Genomic DNA, 14858 nt, shown 5'->3' on the forward strand with positions numbered 1-14858 from the left:
TCATCTATTCAAGTGCTTCAGAAGTGACAAACTCTAAAGTCTCCCTTGGGAAGCTATATCAGTGTTTTTTCACTTCAATAAATATGACATTCTCATTTTGGTCCAACCAAACTCTTGCTTATCCTTCAGTCCTAGTTCCTGTTTAGTTTGTATGGAAACACAGATAAGCAGTCATTTTCTTCCTCACAAAAACCATGCATTTACTTAAGACTAGCATTAAAATTATACTCCTATCTTCCTTCTTTAGGGTAATACCTATGACTCCTACAACACTGTTCGTCATTTAATGTTATATTTTATGTTCCCTCAAATCTCTCCAGTTTTTCTACACATTTTTCAAAGAAAGTGACCAAAATGGGATACCAGAGACTAACAAGCAATTTACAAATAAATATAACATAATACTAACATAGCCCCCAAAAAAGAATACCCTTTAAAAAGAAAGATCAGTCAACTATGTTATGGTCCCTTATACTAATCTACAGAATAGGAATAGAAAAAAACTCATAATTTGTGAGGCGTGGTGGCTCACACCTCTAATCCCAACACTTTGGGAAGCCAAGGCAGGAGCACTTGAAGCCAGGAGTTCAAGACCAGTCTAGGCAACAGAGTGAGAACTCCATCTCCACAAAAAATTTCAAAAACTTAGCCAGGCGTGGTGGCATGTGCTGTCACCCTGGCTACTCTGGAGAATCACTTGAACCCAGTAAGCTATGAGAGCACCACTGCACTGGGCAAGGGCAAGATCTTGCCTCAAAAAAATTTTTTAAAGAAAAAATCACAATCCTGGAAGTTTCAAAAGTTAGTCTCTTAGCAATGAATTTGTTATTTCCTCACAAAGCAAGAGAGCCCAATCTTTACAGTCACTGAGGCTTTACAACTTCCCATTCCCAGGCAAGACAAAGATTCCCCAACTCCCACACCCCTAAAAACTCTTCTATGAATTAACTGTAGTTATTTCTCCAGGATAGTCAGGTGGCCTTCATATGATTTTAAACTTCTTAGCTATTTTCTCAGTTCTATTAGAGCCCACTGCTACTAAGTTTAGGTAACTGTTGAAACTGAGCCCTGTAATCCTTTAGTTCCTTTCAAGTCAAAGATCATTTTTCTGAACTGAAGAAAGGGAAACAAAATTGAGAAAAGGTTAAGCTGAAAAGCAGAGAAAGAGAATTATATTTTTTAAACTACATTTAGGCAGTAATCTGTTTTTCCCTAATGTAAATATTTACCTTTAAGATAATTAAGACACAAGTATGAATTACACAATTAAGACTTATAACTCAAAGAGTTAAAAAAAAAAAAAAAAAAGAAGCAGAAGACAAATATAGAGAAAACAGAACTAACAAAAAGAGAAGAGATAAAAGACCGGACTTAAAAATGGAGACAGACTGCCCAATGTACAGACAGGGTGAAAAGGGTTATAATCAAGAGAAAAGAAAAACAAATCTGTCCCCCAAAAAGCAGCAAAGTTGTGGATGCAAAACTGAATTTCATTTTGTGTGGTTTTTTTTTTTTTTTTTAAATAAAGTGGTAATATGGCTGCTTGAAATTAGTTGTAAAGAGGTGAGGAAAACAAATCTCAGACCACCAATGTACATAGAAAGGTATCAAATATTAAGGGCTTTTACGACACAATCTTCTTGAAAATGAAGGATTAAGTAAGGAACAGATAGCCACATAAAAACATCTGTGATTCAACAATACACTTCAAGATTAGGTTGTTCTTCACAACTCTCTGGTAATACAATGAACAGAAAGCTGTATCGTGAAAATACAGAGAAGATGCTGTATGAGTTACTTCTACCTCTTGACCTAAGTCATGGCAGCAACTAGCAAAATTCTAAGGGGTTATAAAGTCCACCCTATACCCCAAGACCAAAATCTACTCCCACCCCACCTTGGCTCAATGGTTTTCTCCCATTGTGGTGAGGGGTGGTTTTGGAAAAGCTCCTCAAATGTCAGGAAACACTGTAATACAACAAGAAAAAACAATTCATAAGTACTAAAACTTAACTAACATTTTGGTCTCCCTCTCAAGGAAGATTTATATCATGGGAAAAGTACTAATCTAAGAACTAAGAAACCCAGTGTATTTTGCTCGTTCAGCATTCGTTCTAAGACTTTTTCGGTAATTTCAGTTATTTGGGAGGTGGCGGGGTGAACATCAGGCATACTCTCTCTGTTAAGTGTTACTCAGCTGGTGAAATATAAATTAGAGCTGCTGACAGACGTATTTGCCACTAATTGGACTGAAAATGAAGCTATCAGAGAAGTCAGCACAACTAAGGGATGAAAAGAGACATTCCTGGTGATATAATTTAAGAACCTGGCTCCAGTTCTTCCTTAAGTACTTTTGCCCTTAAGTTAGTTTGTATTGAGTTTCTGTGACTGACAAGTATGTCTGGCCAATATGCCTGGGTTCTAAATTCCACACTGAACCTGAGCAAGCTGTTCCTCATCTACTGGCCTTAGTTTCTTCTTTTATGAAATGAGCTTGAGATGAAGTTTTCAAAGTGTTTTTAAAGCAGTGGAATTTTGTGCTTTCTTAAACAAAATCTCATTTTGAAATCAAAAATAAAAATGACTTTATTCACATAAATGTATTTATAAGACCAAATTTACATCTACGTCTGACCAAAATCAATGAGAAAAATGTATTTAAACCTCACTTTGTGGCCATGCACGGTAGCTCACGCCCGTAATCCCAACACTTTGGGAGGCCAAGGTGGTCAGATCACTTGAGGTCAGGAGGTCAACACCAGTTTGGCCAAGATGTGAAACCCCGTCTGTACTTAAAATGCAAAAGTTAGCCAGGCATGGTGATGTACGCCGGTAGTCCAGTTACTGAGGAGGCTGAGGCAGGAGAACTGCTTAAACGCGGGAGACAGAGGCTGCAGTGAGCTGAGACTGCACCACGGCAAATCCAGCCTGGGCAACAGAGTGAGACTCCGTCCCAAAATTAACAAACAAACAAACAAATTTAAAAAAAAAAAATCACTTTGAGACTGAAAAGAAAAATTACTACTACAAATGTACTTTATAAAATCAAACATATGATAGTTACTTGCTATAACCAAAATCAATAAGAACGGGGTGTTTTAATAGATACAAAACCTTAAAACTGAAAACTACTGGTAAAAGATGAGAGCTCTGATTAGCCTCTCAGGACTCAATTTATTTCTGTATTTCGTTTTAGTTGCACATTATTGAGAATCCTGATTCAAAAAACAGAGTTGCAATGAGTAACATGTTTTCCACATCTGTCTTACCCCATATATTAAAGGTGAACAAAAGCTTAAACTTCTACACAAAATAAAAATACCTAACATGACACACTTTTAAGTCTCCAATTGGTTAAAATCAAGTACATGATAGAATTAAGCCTCCATATGTATTGATTTTTAATTTTTAAAAATTATTTCAAATTCATTTAAAAATCCAGTCAGAACCAAAATGTTTACAGAACCTAATTAGTGACTTCATAGGACTCTAGTAAATAATCTCTGAAGTCTCTTAAAAATATTTTTCAGTCTGACCCATATATACTCAGTGCCTATAGGAAATGTGATAAAGAATTTATTTTTAGAATCTAATTATCTTTTTGTAAAAAGCCTCCTTTAAAGGAAAAGGTGTAACAATTCCTATTCAGAACCTCAAAGTTAAAAACATAGAGAAACAATTTTTTACAAGACTATTATAATAATCTGTTCAATCTTACTGAGAACCAACTTGACGGAACACACAGATGATAAAAAGTGATATAAAATGTTCACTACTTCAGAAAAACTGCTTTAAGATAGAAATGAATAACTCTTCATCTCTAATCTCAAGAAGTTAACAGTCTAACAGAGGATACAGTATATTCATTCATTCAACAATGGTGTCTCCTCAGTGCCACCAGCCACTGTGCCAGCAACTGGGTCTAAACAGTGAACAAGATACACATGATCCCTACTTGCATAAATTTAGATTTTAAGGGCAGCAGATAACTAACAAAGAGCTTGAACAAAAGAGACCACATGAGTAAGTTAACATTTTTTGGGGGGGGCGGGGAAGATTACTGCATACTATGTGAAAGTTAATATAAACTGGAGGGATTGAGCCCAGCCACTGAGAGTCCAGTTAGGAGCTACTTACTATAATGATGACGGTCGCTACAAAATAAAAGGAACTCAAAAGAGGGAGCAACAAACTCAGCTGAAGTATGGGGAAACGAAAAAGCCTCAGAGAAGTCATGTTGCAGCTCAATACTGAAAGGTAAGAAACAGTCTAGACAAGTAAAGCAAGGAAATTTGTACAGAAGACCATGTGAATGGCATGTTTGGAAAACTTCAAGTAGTTCTTCACAATGTGTCTTGAATGAGGTGAATTATAGCTGGAAAGGCAGATAGAGAAAAAAATAGTAAAGAACATTTTACAAGAAGAGAAAGTAAACACCTCCAGGACACTAAGGAATACTTTTAAGCAAGGTGCTTACATGACCAGGCTTACATTTCACAAAGATCCAAAATCAGTTAGCCTAAAAACAAATATAAGAAGTCTAACCACCTAAACAAGCATCGTGCTTGCCAATAAATACACTGTCTCAAAGTCCTAATTTAGTAACTTACCTTGACAACCAAATACAGTACAACCAAGTATTCTTAAGTTTCAGAAACCAAACAACTAGTACCAAGTTCAGGGCACACTATAGTTGACTAGCTATTAAAACAACAAAAAAAAGGTGGGAGTCACCACAGAAAAAACGCTAAAAACGTGAAAAACGCAATGGTATCAGGAGACAAGAGGAGTCAAATAGAGAATACTCTTCTTGATTATACTCAGAAATGGGTTAATAACAGAGAAACTATTTTATTCCAGTATGAGAATACTTCCACCTGTTGCCAATTACACACAGATGCACCTCTTTTATGTAATAATTATGGTTCCTGACAAGCAGCTCAAACACCAAATTTCATTTAATACACAACACTTCAACCAAAGATTAGAAACCGCAAAGTACAACAGCGCTGTGGTGTGCATCGGCTATACACTAGTTAGCTTCCCACAGCTTAAAACTCTCTAACAAGCTTTAGAGCAGGGTCGGGGGGGGACTTACTACTTTGCAGAGGTTCCTATTCAATGAACTGGAAAAGTTCTTAATTCAAACATGACAAGCGACATACTGAAGAATTCAACTGTTTTAAGAAAATGAATCCTACCTTTCCAGGGTCATCCTTGGATCGAGGCACTTTAAGGAAACATTTGTTCAATGACAGATTATGTCGTATGGAATTCTGGAATTAAAGAAGAAAAGCCATAAGGTCAATAAAATCCTAAAAACATAACCCAACTTTAAAAACAGAATTAGAAATCTAAACATCTCTATGCTTTGCAAAACAATTACAAACGGAATAAACTTTTTAATGAGCTTAAAATTTAAATCTTTCTGACTTTCAAATTATGAATGCTACAAGGGGAAGCTATTACTGGAAAATAATTTCTAGAAGATTTCATAAAATGTAATACATGTAGCATTTTAAGTGTTTAACACTTTTAACGATACAGGAAGAATGCCTGTAATGTAATGTTAAATATTAAATGTCAAATATAAAATTGGCATATTATGATACATATTATGACTTTAATTGTGGTACTTATTTTAAATTTATTTATTTATTCTTGGAAATAAGCCAGAATGCAAAATGTTAGAAGGCATTCTACATGAAATTAAAGAGTATGACTATTTTCTTCTCTTGACTGCAAAGTCCAAATAGTCTGCAAGACACATGTATTAGCACTTTTTAATTAGTTTAAAAAATGTTTTAAAAAAAATTCCACTGCCCTATTACAAAAAAAATACAGAACCCAATTAGGTTCTCACCACAGTCTGTAAAAAAGAAAAACACATGGAAAGATACTGGCTACAGGGAGCTGGGAAGAACATCTAAATTCCTCATTGTAGCAGGGAAGAACACCCAAGGTGGGTAGCAGGAAAATGCCCTTGGAAACCTGCAGAGTCTGTGAAACAGAAATTTATTCATTAATAAGTAGGACTGTATCACAATTCTTACAGAATATGCCCCAAAGTCCATTTCTTCTCAATTAAATGCTCCAAAACCCATTCTCAAATTATCTTGTTTGTTCCCAAATGGCTAGTATTTGGGAGAAAAGAGGTCCAACTGCATTTAGCCATTACTTAGAATGGTACCTTTTGGGGTCATATTTTGGCATAGTATCTGTTTTATTTTTTAATATAAAATTCAGTAGTCTAACAAGAATGCCTATAATAAAACTTCTCTCCCTCAGGCACAATACTAGAATTTTAAACATTTTAAAAAGATGACTATAGAATATAAATTCAAGACCATCTTATTACCAAAGCAGAAATTTAAAACTTACACTTGGGATGTAAACAGCTACAAAGAATGATGCTCTCTTCCAAAGAGAAAACCCTAGGTAAGCTTTTTTTTTTTTAAAACAAAACAAAACAAAAAAACCTACTTTTAAGCTACATCAGAGAGCTCAGATTGCAAGGCAACCAGACCACATTCCTAAGAGAAGCAAGGCTATTCAACGAGAAACTGGACACACAACTAAATCACCTTTGGCAGAGCACAGGAAAAAGAGATGGCCACCATCGAAGCAGTTAAAAAGAAATTACCTAAAATGTTAAAGGCCAAGCATGGGGTTGTCACTTTAGAGCAACAAGGATCCCAGAAACAAGAGAAGTTCTCACACACTCTTCTCCATAGACCTTTATCATATGTTCCTAAGAAAGAATAGGGGTAGGAAAGGAGACCCAAGAAAGTCTCCCCTAGTGGCATAAACAGGAAGAAAGTGATTGACAGTGATAGGGAGTGAGGAGACAAAGCCCACCAACCTTCCACAGACTTTACAAAGCAAAAAAACAAGTCTGCAGTAAAGGCAGCAAAACCTCTCACCCACAGGACTCTGGCAAAGATTCACTGCTTCTAGGGGAAGAATGGAAACAAAACCCTGGTGCCTCTAGGGAGGGACAGGAAACCCTTACCCAGTAGTACATAGGCAAAGATGATCTGCTGCTGGAGGAAAAGCAGAAGCAAATCCCTTGAACTCTGGGAGAGGTACAGGAAACTATTTTGGGCCCAGGACCCTATACAGATACCATGTAGAGGTCTGCTACACCTGGAGAAGAGGTGGGAAACTCCCACCCAAAAGTAACTACAGATACACAAGACTAGTTTGGCTGAGGGAAAGAAACACTGAAAAAGCCCACCATACGTTTGAGGGTCTGCATAAGACTAAGGCTGGACCAACACAACAGAGAAAACCCCTCACCTCCACCAAAGGTATAGCACTGAATAACAAGCAAACGCAGTCTACTGACAGAGAAGGGGCAAGAAATCCCCATGATGTGTAAAAAAAAAGGTGGGCAGAGACAATTAAAATCTAAAGAGATTAAAAAACAAAAAAATCCTACGGCACCCTCTCCAAGCACAAGTTAACAGAAGCCCACTGCTGGAGGACTGTAAAGTTTGTGGTATACTGAAGATAAAGTTATCAATTTTAAAAATCCAAATTACTGACTGACTGACTCAATCCCCACAAGAACGGCCTGAGAAAAAAGATGCTTGTCCATTTACGAGTACAAGTACCATTTACCTCAATGTCTACCATTCTTCTACACATATATCTGGTCTCAATCAACAATTGTAAGACAGAAAAGAAAGGAAAACTTACTGCCAAGAGATAAAATAATCAACAAAACCCAAGACAAGACTCAGGTGTTAGAACTATCAGGAAAGAAAACATTAAAATAACTATGATTAATATGTTAAAGGGTCTAGCAGAAAAAAAGTGGACAACCTGCTTGCATAAAGAGATGGAGAATTTCAACAGAAATGTGAAAACTAAAGAAAGAGACAAATATAAACAACAGAAATAAAAAACATTAAACATGATTAAAGATTTTAAAAATTCCTCAGACAGGATCATTAAACTAGACACAACTAGGAAAAGAACCAGACACAACTCTACCTGAGGGTAAAGTAACAAAAATTTCCAAATGGAGACTGGCGCATTCACACGGGGCAAAACAAAAACAAAACAGATCATCCAAGAACTGTGTGATGATAAGAGTATTCAAGTCCCAGAAGGAGAAAAAAAAGGAATGGGGCAGAGGGAAAATCTGAAGTAACAGTCAAGAATTTTCAAAAAATAAATGCAAGACATCAACCAGAATATGCAAGAATTTCAGAGAACACCAAGCAGAATAAAGTAAAAATCCACATCCCCAAATTCATTACAGTGAAAGGGCTAAAAACCAAAATAAAGAACATCTTGAAGGCAGTCAGAGAACGTAGATTACATACAAAGGAATAAAGATTAAGAATTACAGTGGACTTCTCAAAAACCATGCAAGCCAGAAGGCAATGGAGTGACATCTTAAAATACTGAAAGGAAAAAAAAAAAAAAAACCTGTGCAGTGAAAACATCTCTCAAAAATAAAGGCAAAATAAAGACTTCCAAACAAAAGCTGAAAAAATTCACTTCAGCTCACTTACACTGTTACAAGAAAGTTCTTTTGGCAGAAGTATGAAATCAAACAAAAATGCAGATCACAAAAATAAATGGAGTGCCAGAAAATGGTAAAAAATGAAGGTAGATTTAATGCTTTTAAAAAGACTATGAAGATATTCAGACTGTAAAAAATAAAAAAATTTATAAAGCAAATATAATTTATTATGGAGTTTGGAACTATGTAAAAGTAAAATGTACAACAACAATAGCAAAAAGGATGGGTCAAAGAAACTGGAAAGATGTGGTTTAAACAATTCTGACATTATACATGAAATGGTTTTGAGGGCTGACTTTGAATAGATCGCAGCGAGGGAGCTGCTCTGCTACGTACGAAACCCCGACCCAGAAGCAGGTCGTCTACGAATGGTTTAGCGCCAGCTTCCCCACGAATGTGCGTTGCGTGACTGGCGAGGGGGCGGCCGCCTTTCCCGCCGCACCCTGTTTCCCAGGACGAAGGGCACTCAGCACTGGGCATGGTGGTAGACGTCTGTAATCCTAGCTACAGGGGGCTACGGGGGAGGCTGAGGCAGAAGAATCACTTGAACCTAGGAGGTGAAGGTTGCAGCGAGCCGAGATCGCACCACTGCACTCCAGCCTTGGAGACACAGTGAGACTCAGTCTCAAAAAAAGAAAGAAGAAAATTGCTAGTCATGCCCCAGTCTTTCCTTCATTGACAGTCTTCAATAAAATAGATCATCTAAGTTCTAAAAATATACATTTTTCTCCCTGTAGTACTAAAACTATTTCCATTTTGAATGAAAAATTTTAAATATAGTTTATAATATTTCCATTTTTCCTAAATTATCTCCTAGTCTCCCCCAAAACTTGATAACCTACTATGTGAAGGCACAGTGCAGTAGCTTAAAGATATTACAATCGACTGAGTATTTGCATCCCCTCAAAATTCTTATGTCGAAACCTAATTCCCAACGTGATGATATTTGGAGGTGGAGCCTTTAAGGTGATTAGGTTATGAAAGGTGTCCTCACTAATAAGATTAGTGTTTATAAAAGAGGCCTCAGAGAGTTTATTTCTCTGTTCTACCATGTAAGGTTATAATGAGAACAGGATCATCTATGAGCCAGGAAACAGGCCATCACCAGAACCTGTCGGCATCTTGATTTTGGAATTCCCAGCCTCCAGAATTATGATAAATAAATGTTTGCTGTTTGTAAGCCCCGACCCTATGTTTTTGGTTTTCTTTTTGTTGTTATAGCAGCCTGAATGAACTAAGATGTATATAGTAAACCCTAGAGTAATCACTAAAAAAAATTTAGAAAGGGGATAACTAATAACAGAACTGTAGAGATAAAATGGAATCATAAAAAATACACAATTCAAATCTAAAATCAGATGGGAAAAAAGAAAGAGGCATCAGACAAACTGTAGTTCACCCACCCAGCTTAAAAGTTCAAGATGAGGGGAAAATACAAATCAGGATGGTCAGAACAAAGAAGTATCATTAGTAAACGGCTCAGTGTGAACTCATCACCTCAAAGAAGTACACACCTCTACACAGTCTTCCTCCTCTACAAAAAGCTTAAATGTTGGAAATCTTCAGGGTTCTGCCCTATGTCTTTTTCATTTCTACATCTGCTGCCTAGCTAATCTCATCTACACCCAATGACCACTTGTGACAAATCACTTAAATCTGTCTCGATCCAGGACAGACTTTTCTCAAGTTCCTAATGTATATTTCCAACTATCAATGGCACATCTCCAGAAACTCCTCAAACTCAACATATTTAAAACTAAACTCAATCTTTATGCCCAATGTGATCTTCTTCCAGTTTTCTCTTCTCAGTTCAAAGACATTATTATTCACATAACTGCTCCATCAGAAACCTGTAAAGCATCCTTAACTCCTGTCTCTTTCTTACCACCTAAAACAAATCTATCACTAAACCTTACTAAGCCTGCCTTAGATCTCCCTATCTTACCCCATCTTCTCTGTGACTACTCAGTCTAGGGAACCAGTCTCAGCAAAACTAGTACAACAGCTTCCTAACTGGTGTCCCCCCTTCCTCTCAGCCCTGCTTCCATCATTCTCCACCCTGCAGAGAGTTATGTCTTCACAATGCAAATTTGGTGTTACCCCTTCACTCAAAAACTTTCAGGGCCGGGCGCGGTGGCTCAAGCCTGTAATCCCAGCACTTTGGGAGGCCGAGACGGGCGGATCACGAGGTCAGGAGATCAAGACCATCCTGGCTAACATGGTGAAACCCCGTCTCTACTAAAAATACAAAAAACTAGCCGGGCGACCTGGCGGGCGCCTGTAGTCCCAGCTACTCGGGAGGCTGAGGCAGGAGAATGGCGTGAACCCGGGAGGCAGAGCTTGCAGTGAGCTGAGATCCGGCCACTGCACTCCAGCCTGGGCGACAGAGCGAGACTCCGTCTCAAAAAAAAAAAAAAAAAAAAAAAAAAAAAAAAAAAACTTTCAGTGCACTTAGGACAAAATCCAATATTCTTAAGCCTCGAAAGACTCTTCATGCTCTGACCCTATCTTGCTTTCTACATTCATCCCCTCCAATGTTCTCTCTCAGGTTCTAGGCTTTCCACAAGTTGCTACATCTGCAAAGATTACTGCCCCCAGCCTTACTCCATCTTCTTCACCTAAATCCATCTATTCAATTTTCAATTCATTCTTGTATTAAACTTCAGTTCTTTAAGGAAGCCCTTTCTGGTGTTCACAGATTAGTTAGGTTCCACTGTAATAAACTTCGTCATCCTGAATTTCTCATCACATCTGCAATTGTTCATTTAATGGTCTTCCCCCTCCATGCTGTATTCTCTACCAAAATACAAACAGGCTCCATGAGGGCAGGAACCTTGTCTTTCAACCCAAAAGCTAGGATACAATGTTTTTCAAAGGGTAATCACATATCTGTTGGGAAAAAAATACCAAAAACCTATTTAGAATGTAAAAACACAGAGATACAAAAGCCAAGACTTGTACATACACATAAAACCCACAAAGAAAAGAGGTTACTTCAGACCTTACAGCTTGGGTAGTCCCCATCTCCCATAACCCCAAGAAAAGAAGTTGGTGAAGTGGAGAAGCAGAAATAATTAGGTGATTTTTTTCAATCACCTAATCAATCAATATGATATAGCCATGCTAATTGGCCTTAAAAACCCTATCCCCAAAAGCAGTTTCTCAAAACTACAGTTTATCTGCACTAGAATCACTTGAAATGTTATTTTAATGCAGATTCCTAGGATCTATCCAAGGCACCTAATTTAAAATCTCTGGAGTAGTGACCTGGCAATTCTAATTTTAAAAGTATTCTATGTAATTTTTATTTTAAAGTTGAGTTTAAACTGCCACCTCCAATCCAACCAACTGCTACATTCTTATCCATTCTTTCTTCTGTGAGTCCTGGTTTCTGTTCCCACTGGTCCCCCCAAAAATCAATATAAGTACTCATTTGTTCTACCCTACCTAAAATGGTTTCAGAATTGCTCTCAACTTTCTAACTTCTTCCCTCCCAACTTCTTTCCTAGGGGTTTTTGGAGATAGAGACTGCCTCTACTGAAGTTCCACCACCGAACACAAATCTACTAAGTTGATGATTTCTTTGTAACTATTTTTGGCCTTGGAATGTATGCCACGAAGGTATATAAGGTATATACCAAAAGTTTCTTCAATTTGTTTTTTTCTGTGTGATTACATTATTAATTCAAAACAATGTTAGGCTTGTTTCTGCTTGTATTGTTTGAGGGTTTCCTTTTTTTATCCCTTTTGATTTTTTTTTTAAATATGTGAAACATGTACATGGGTTCAAAAGTTAAAACTATATAAAAAGGTATACTCAAAATCTTATTTCCTTCTACATCCTTTCCACCTTGGTTCCCATCTATCCCCTAGAGGTAGTTATATTAATTACATTTCTAGTTTAAATTCCTAAATTTCTTTTCCCAACAATGAGCAAACACATAATGAATATTATTATTCCTTTTTAACTCACACAAAAAGTAACACAATACACCCACACACCACTTTTGTATTTTTCTTTTCTTAAATTATCCTAACCTTCAACAACTTAATAAGTTACCTTTCCTCAAAGTGAATACCATGAAATTTTATTTTTTATTTTTTTGAAGACAGGGTCTCGCTCTGTCACCAGGCTGGAGTGTAGTGTGGCATGATCATAACTCACTGCAACCTCAACCTCCTGGGCTCTAGCAATCCTTCCACCTCAGCCTCTCAAGTAGCTGGGACCACAGGGATACACTACCACGCCTGGCTAATTTCTTTTTTATTTTTTATTTTGTGGAGACAGGGTCTCACTATGCTGCCTATGCTGGTTTCAAGGGATTCTCCTGCCTTGGCCTCCCAAAGTGCTGGGATTATAGGCATGAGCCCACTGCACATAGCCTGAAAATTTAATTCCTTTTCCTCTAGTTCTGAATACAAAATCTTTCAATTATGGAAACTCCAAAGAGGTATTTTTAATATGTAATCTCCCTTCAAGGCCCTGACACAAAATGAAAGGGAGTTTACTAAAACTGTGTTTGAGTCTTTTTAAGCAACAGTGGCAACATATTGTCCTCTGGGTTGCATAAGTTGACTCTGCATTTCTGGAAAGGTGGTGACAGTCACTTTAAGATCTTTCTCCAAACCTCTCTTCAACCAATACAAGCTAACTTCACAAGTTCTAAGTGACTTCCCATTTTCCTATGATCCATCTCCTCCGTACCTGAAGAAGAGTAAGCAGCAGATTGCTGATGTGTTCTAAACAAATCTAAGGAGAGTGAATGGGAAGTAAAATAGAAAAAGGCCTGTGCAAAGGAGAAGATAAACAAGGTTCCATCTGTCTCTACTCGAAGTGTTCAAAATATTTCTATGTGTATAAAAATAAAATTAAAAGTGATCATGCCATATGCTAGGCACCAAATACTTAAAAACTGAGTAAAGGAAACTTTAATAACCATCTCTGGAAATATTAAAAGCCTGCCTAAAGCAGTAGATAGGACCAGATCATCCCTCTCAGGATCTTCTAGTTCTAAGAGCAACATCATCCTTCTCTACCCATTAGTTCTCTACCTGTTTAGTTCTAACAACGATATTACCCTTCTCTATTTCTATTTCTTCCAATTGAAACTGCATCACTACATCCAAAACAGTTTAAGACCCATGATTTGGGCTGGCTATCGGCAAGGAATATCAGTAGAATGGATTTGGCATTCTCAGGGAGACATCATCAAAACTGAAGCCAGACAAGTTAATGAGGAAAAACAACATTCGAACTTTATATGCTATCCCTTCAATTTGGACCAAGCTCTTCAGTTTGGCATTCATACATTCATAGGATCTCCATATTCTGACCCTATCACACTCTCTACTGCAAACCACTATAACCAAGTGCTTCTTAACACTTGAACTTTGAAAAACACCTCCACAAATCTTAACTCTTCTCCAAAACACAGCTCAAGTCCCACTTCCCTCAATGGCTATCTAATGATTCCCCACTTCCTTGTACTCTAGTGGCACTTACTCTCTGTACCACTCAATTTAGATTATCATACTCCCCCATAAACTCATTAACTGTACCCTTCATTTAACACTTTTTACTACGTGACATATACAATGGATATTTTTATAGTTTACACACAATAGGAGTGACCAATTAGTCAACTATTTATAGTACAGCCCTCTGGATTCCTCTATTACAGAGCTTTTTACATAGCATAATAATAACTTGTTTATATGTATTCTTCTCATCTAATAAAGATTGTAAACTCCCTTAGGCCCTGTGCTATACTTCTTAGTACTGCCAAAGCCTAGCATACTGCTTCACAAGAGCAGATAAAAAATAAATCCTTTTCACATTAACAAATGAAAGACTAAATCAGCTAAGGGCCAGGTGTGGTGGCTCACACCTGTAATACCAGAACTTTGGGAGGCCAAGGTAGAAGGATCACTTTAAGTCAGGAGTTCGGAACCAGCCTGGCCAACATGGTGAAACCCCATCTCTACTAAAAATACAAAAAAATAGCTGGGCATAGTGGCATGTGCCTGTAGTCCCTGCAACTCGGGAGGCTGAGGCATGAGAATCACTTGAACTCAGGAGGTAGAGCTTGCAGTGAGCCGAGATCACGCCACTGCACTCCAGCCTGGGCAACAGAGTGAGACTCCATCTCAAAAAAAAAAAAAAAAAAATAGCAGAAAAGAGGAGGATCTCATCTAGACCAGCGATTCCAAATTAGTACTCCATAGGCTGAACCCAGACACAAGACTTATGTCTGGCCTGCAGAGATTCATGAAAATCAGAATCAGTTGACAACAATTAAAAATTTGCAAATTACACACAAAA

The 14858-nt window shown here is 37.5% G+C and overlaps 1 protein-coding gene across 1 annotated transcript in view; it reads right to left on the reverse strand.

The window, feature by feature from the left end:
* LOC104668995 (forkhead box protein J3) overlaps window positions 1-14858 on the reverse strand; it is a 143184-nt gene that overhangs the window by 63766 nt on the left and 64560 nt on the right. The window contains exon 4 of the mRNA XM_030942341.1: window positions 5202-5276. Within this exon, the coding sequence (XP_030798201.1) occupies window positions 5202-5276 (75 nt within the window). The remainder of the gene's footprint in view (window positions 1-5201; window positions 5277-14858) is intronic.

This window comes from Rhinopithecus roxellana, chromosome 12 (assembly GCF_007565055.1).
Source record: "Rhinopithecus roxellana isolate Shanxi Qingling chromosome 12, ASM756505v1, whole genome shotgun sequence".
In the NCBI taxonomy this organism is placed as follows: domain Eukaryota; kingdom Metazoa; phylum Chordata; class Mammalia; order Primates; family Cercopithecidae; genus Rhinopithecus; species Rhinopithecus roxellana.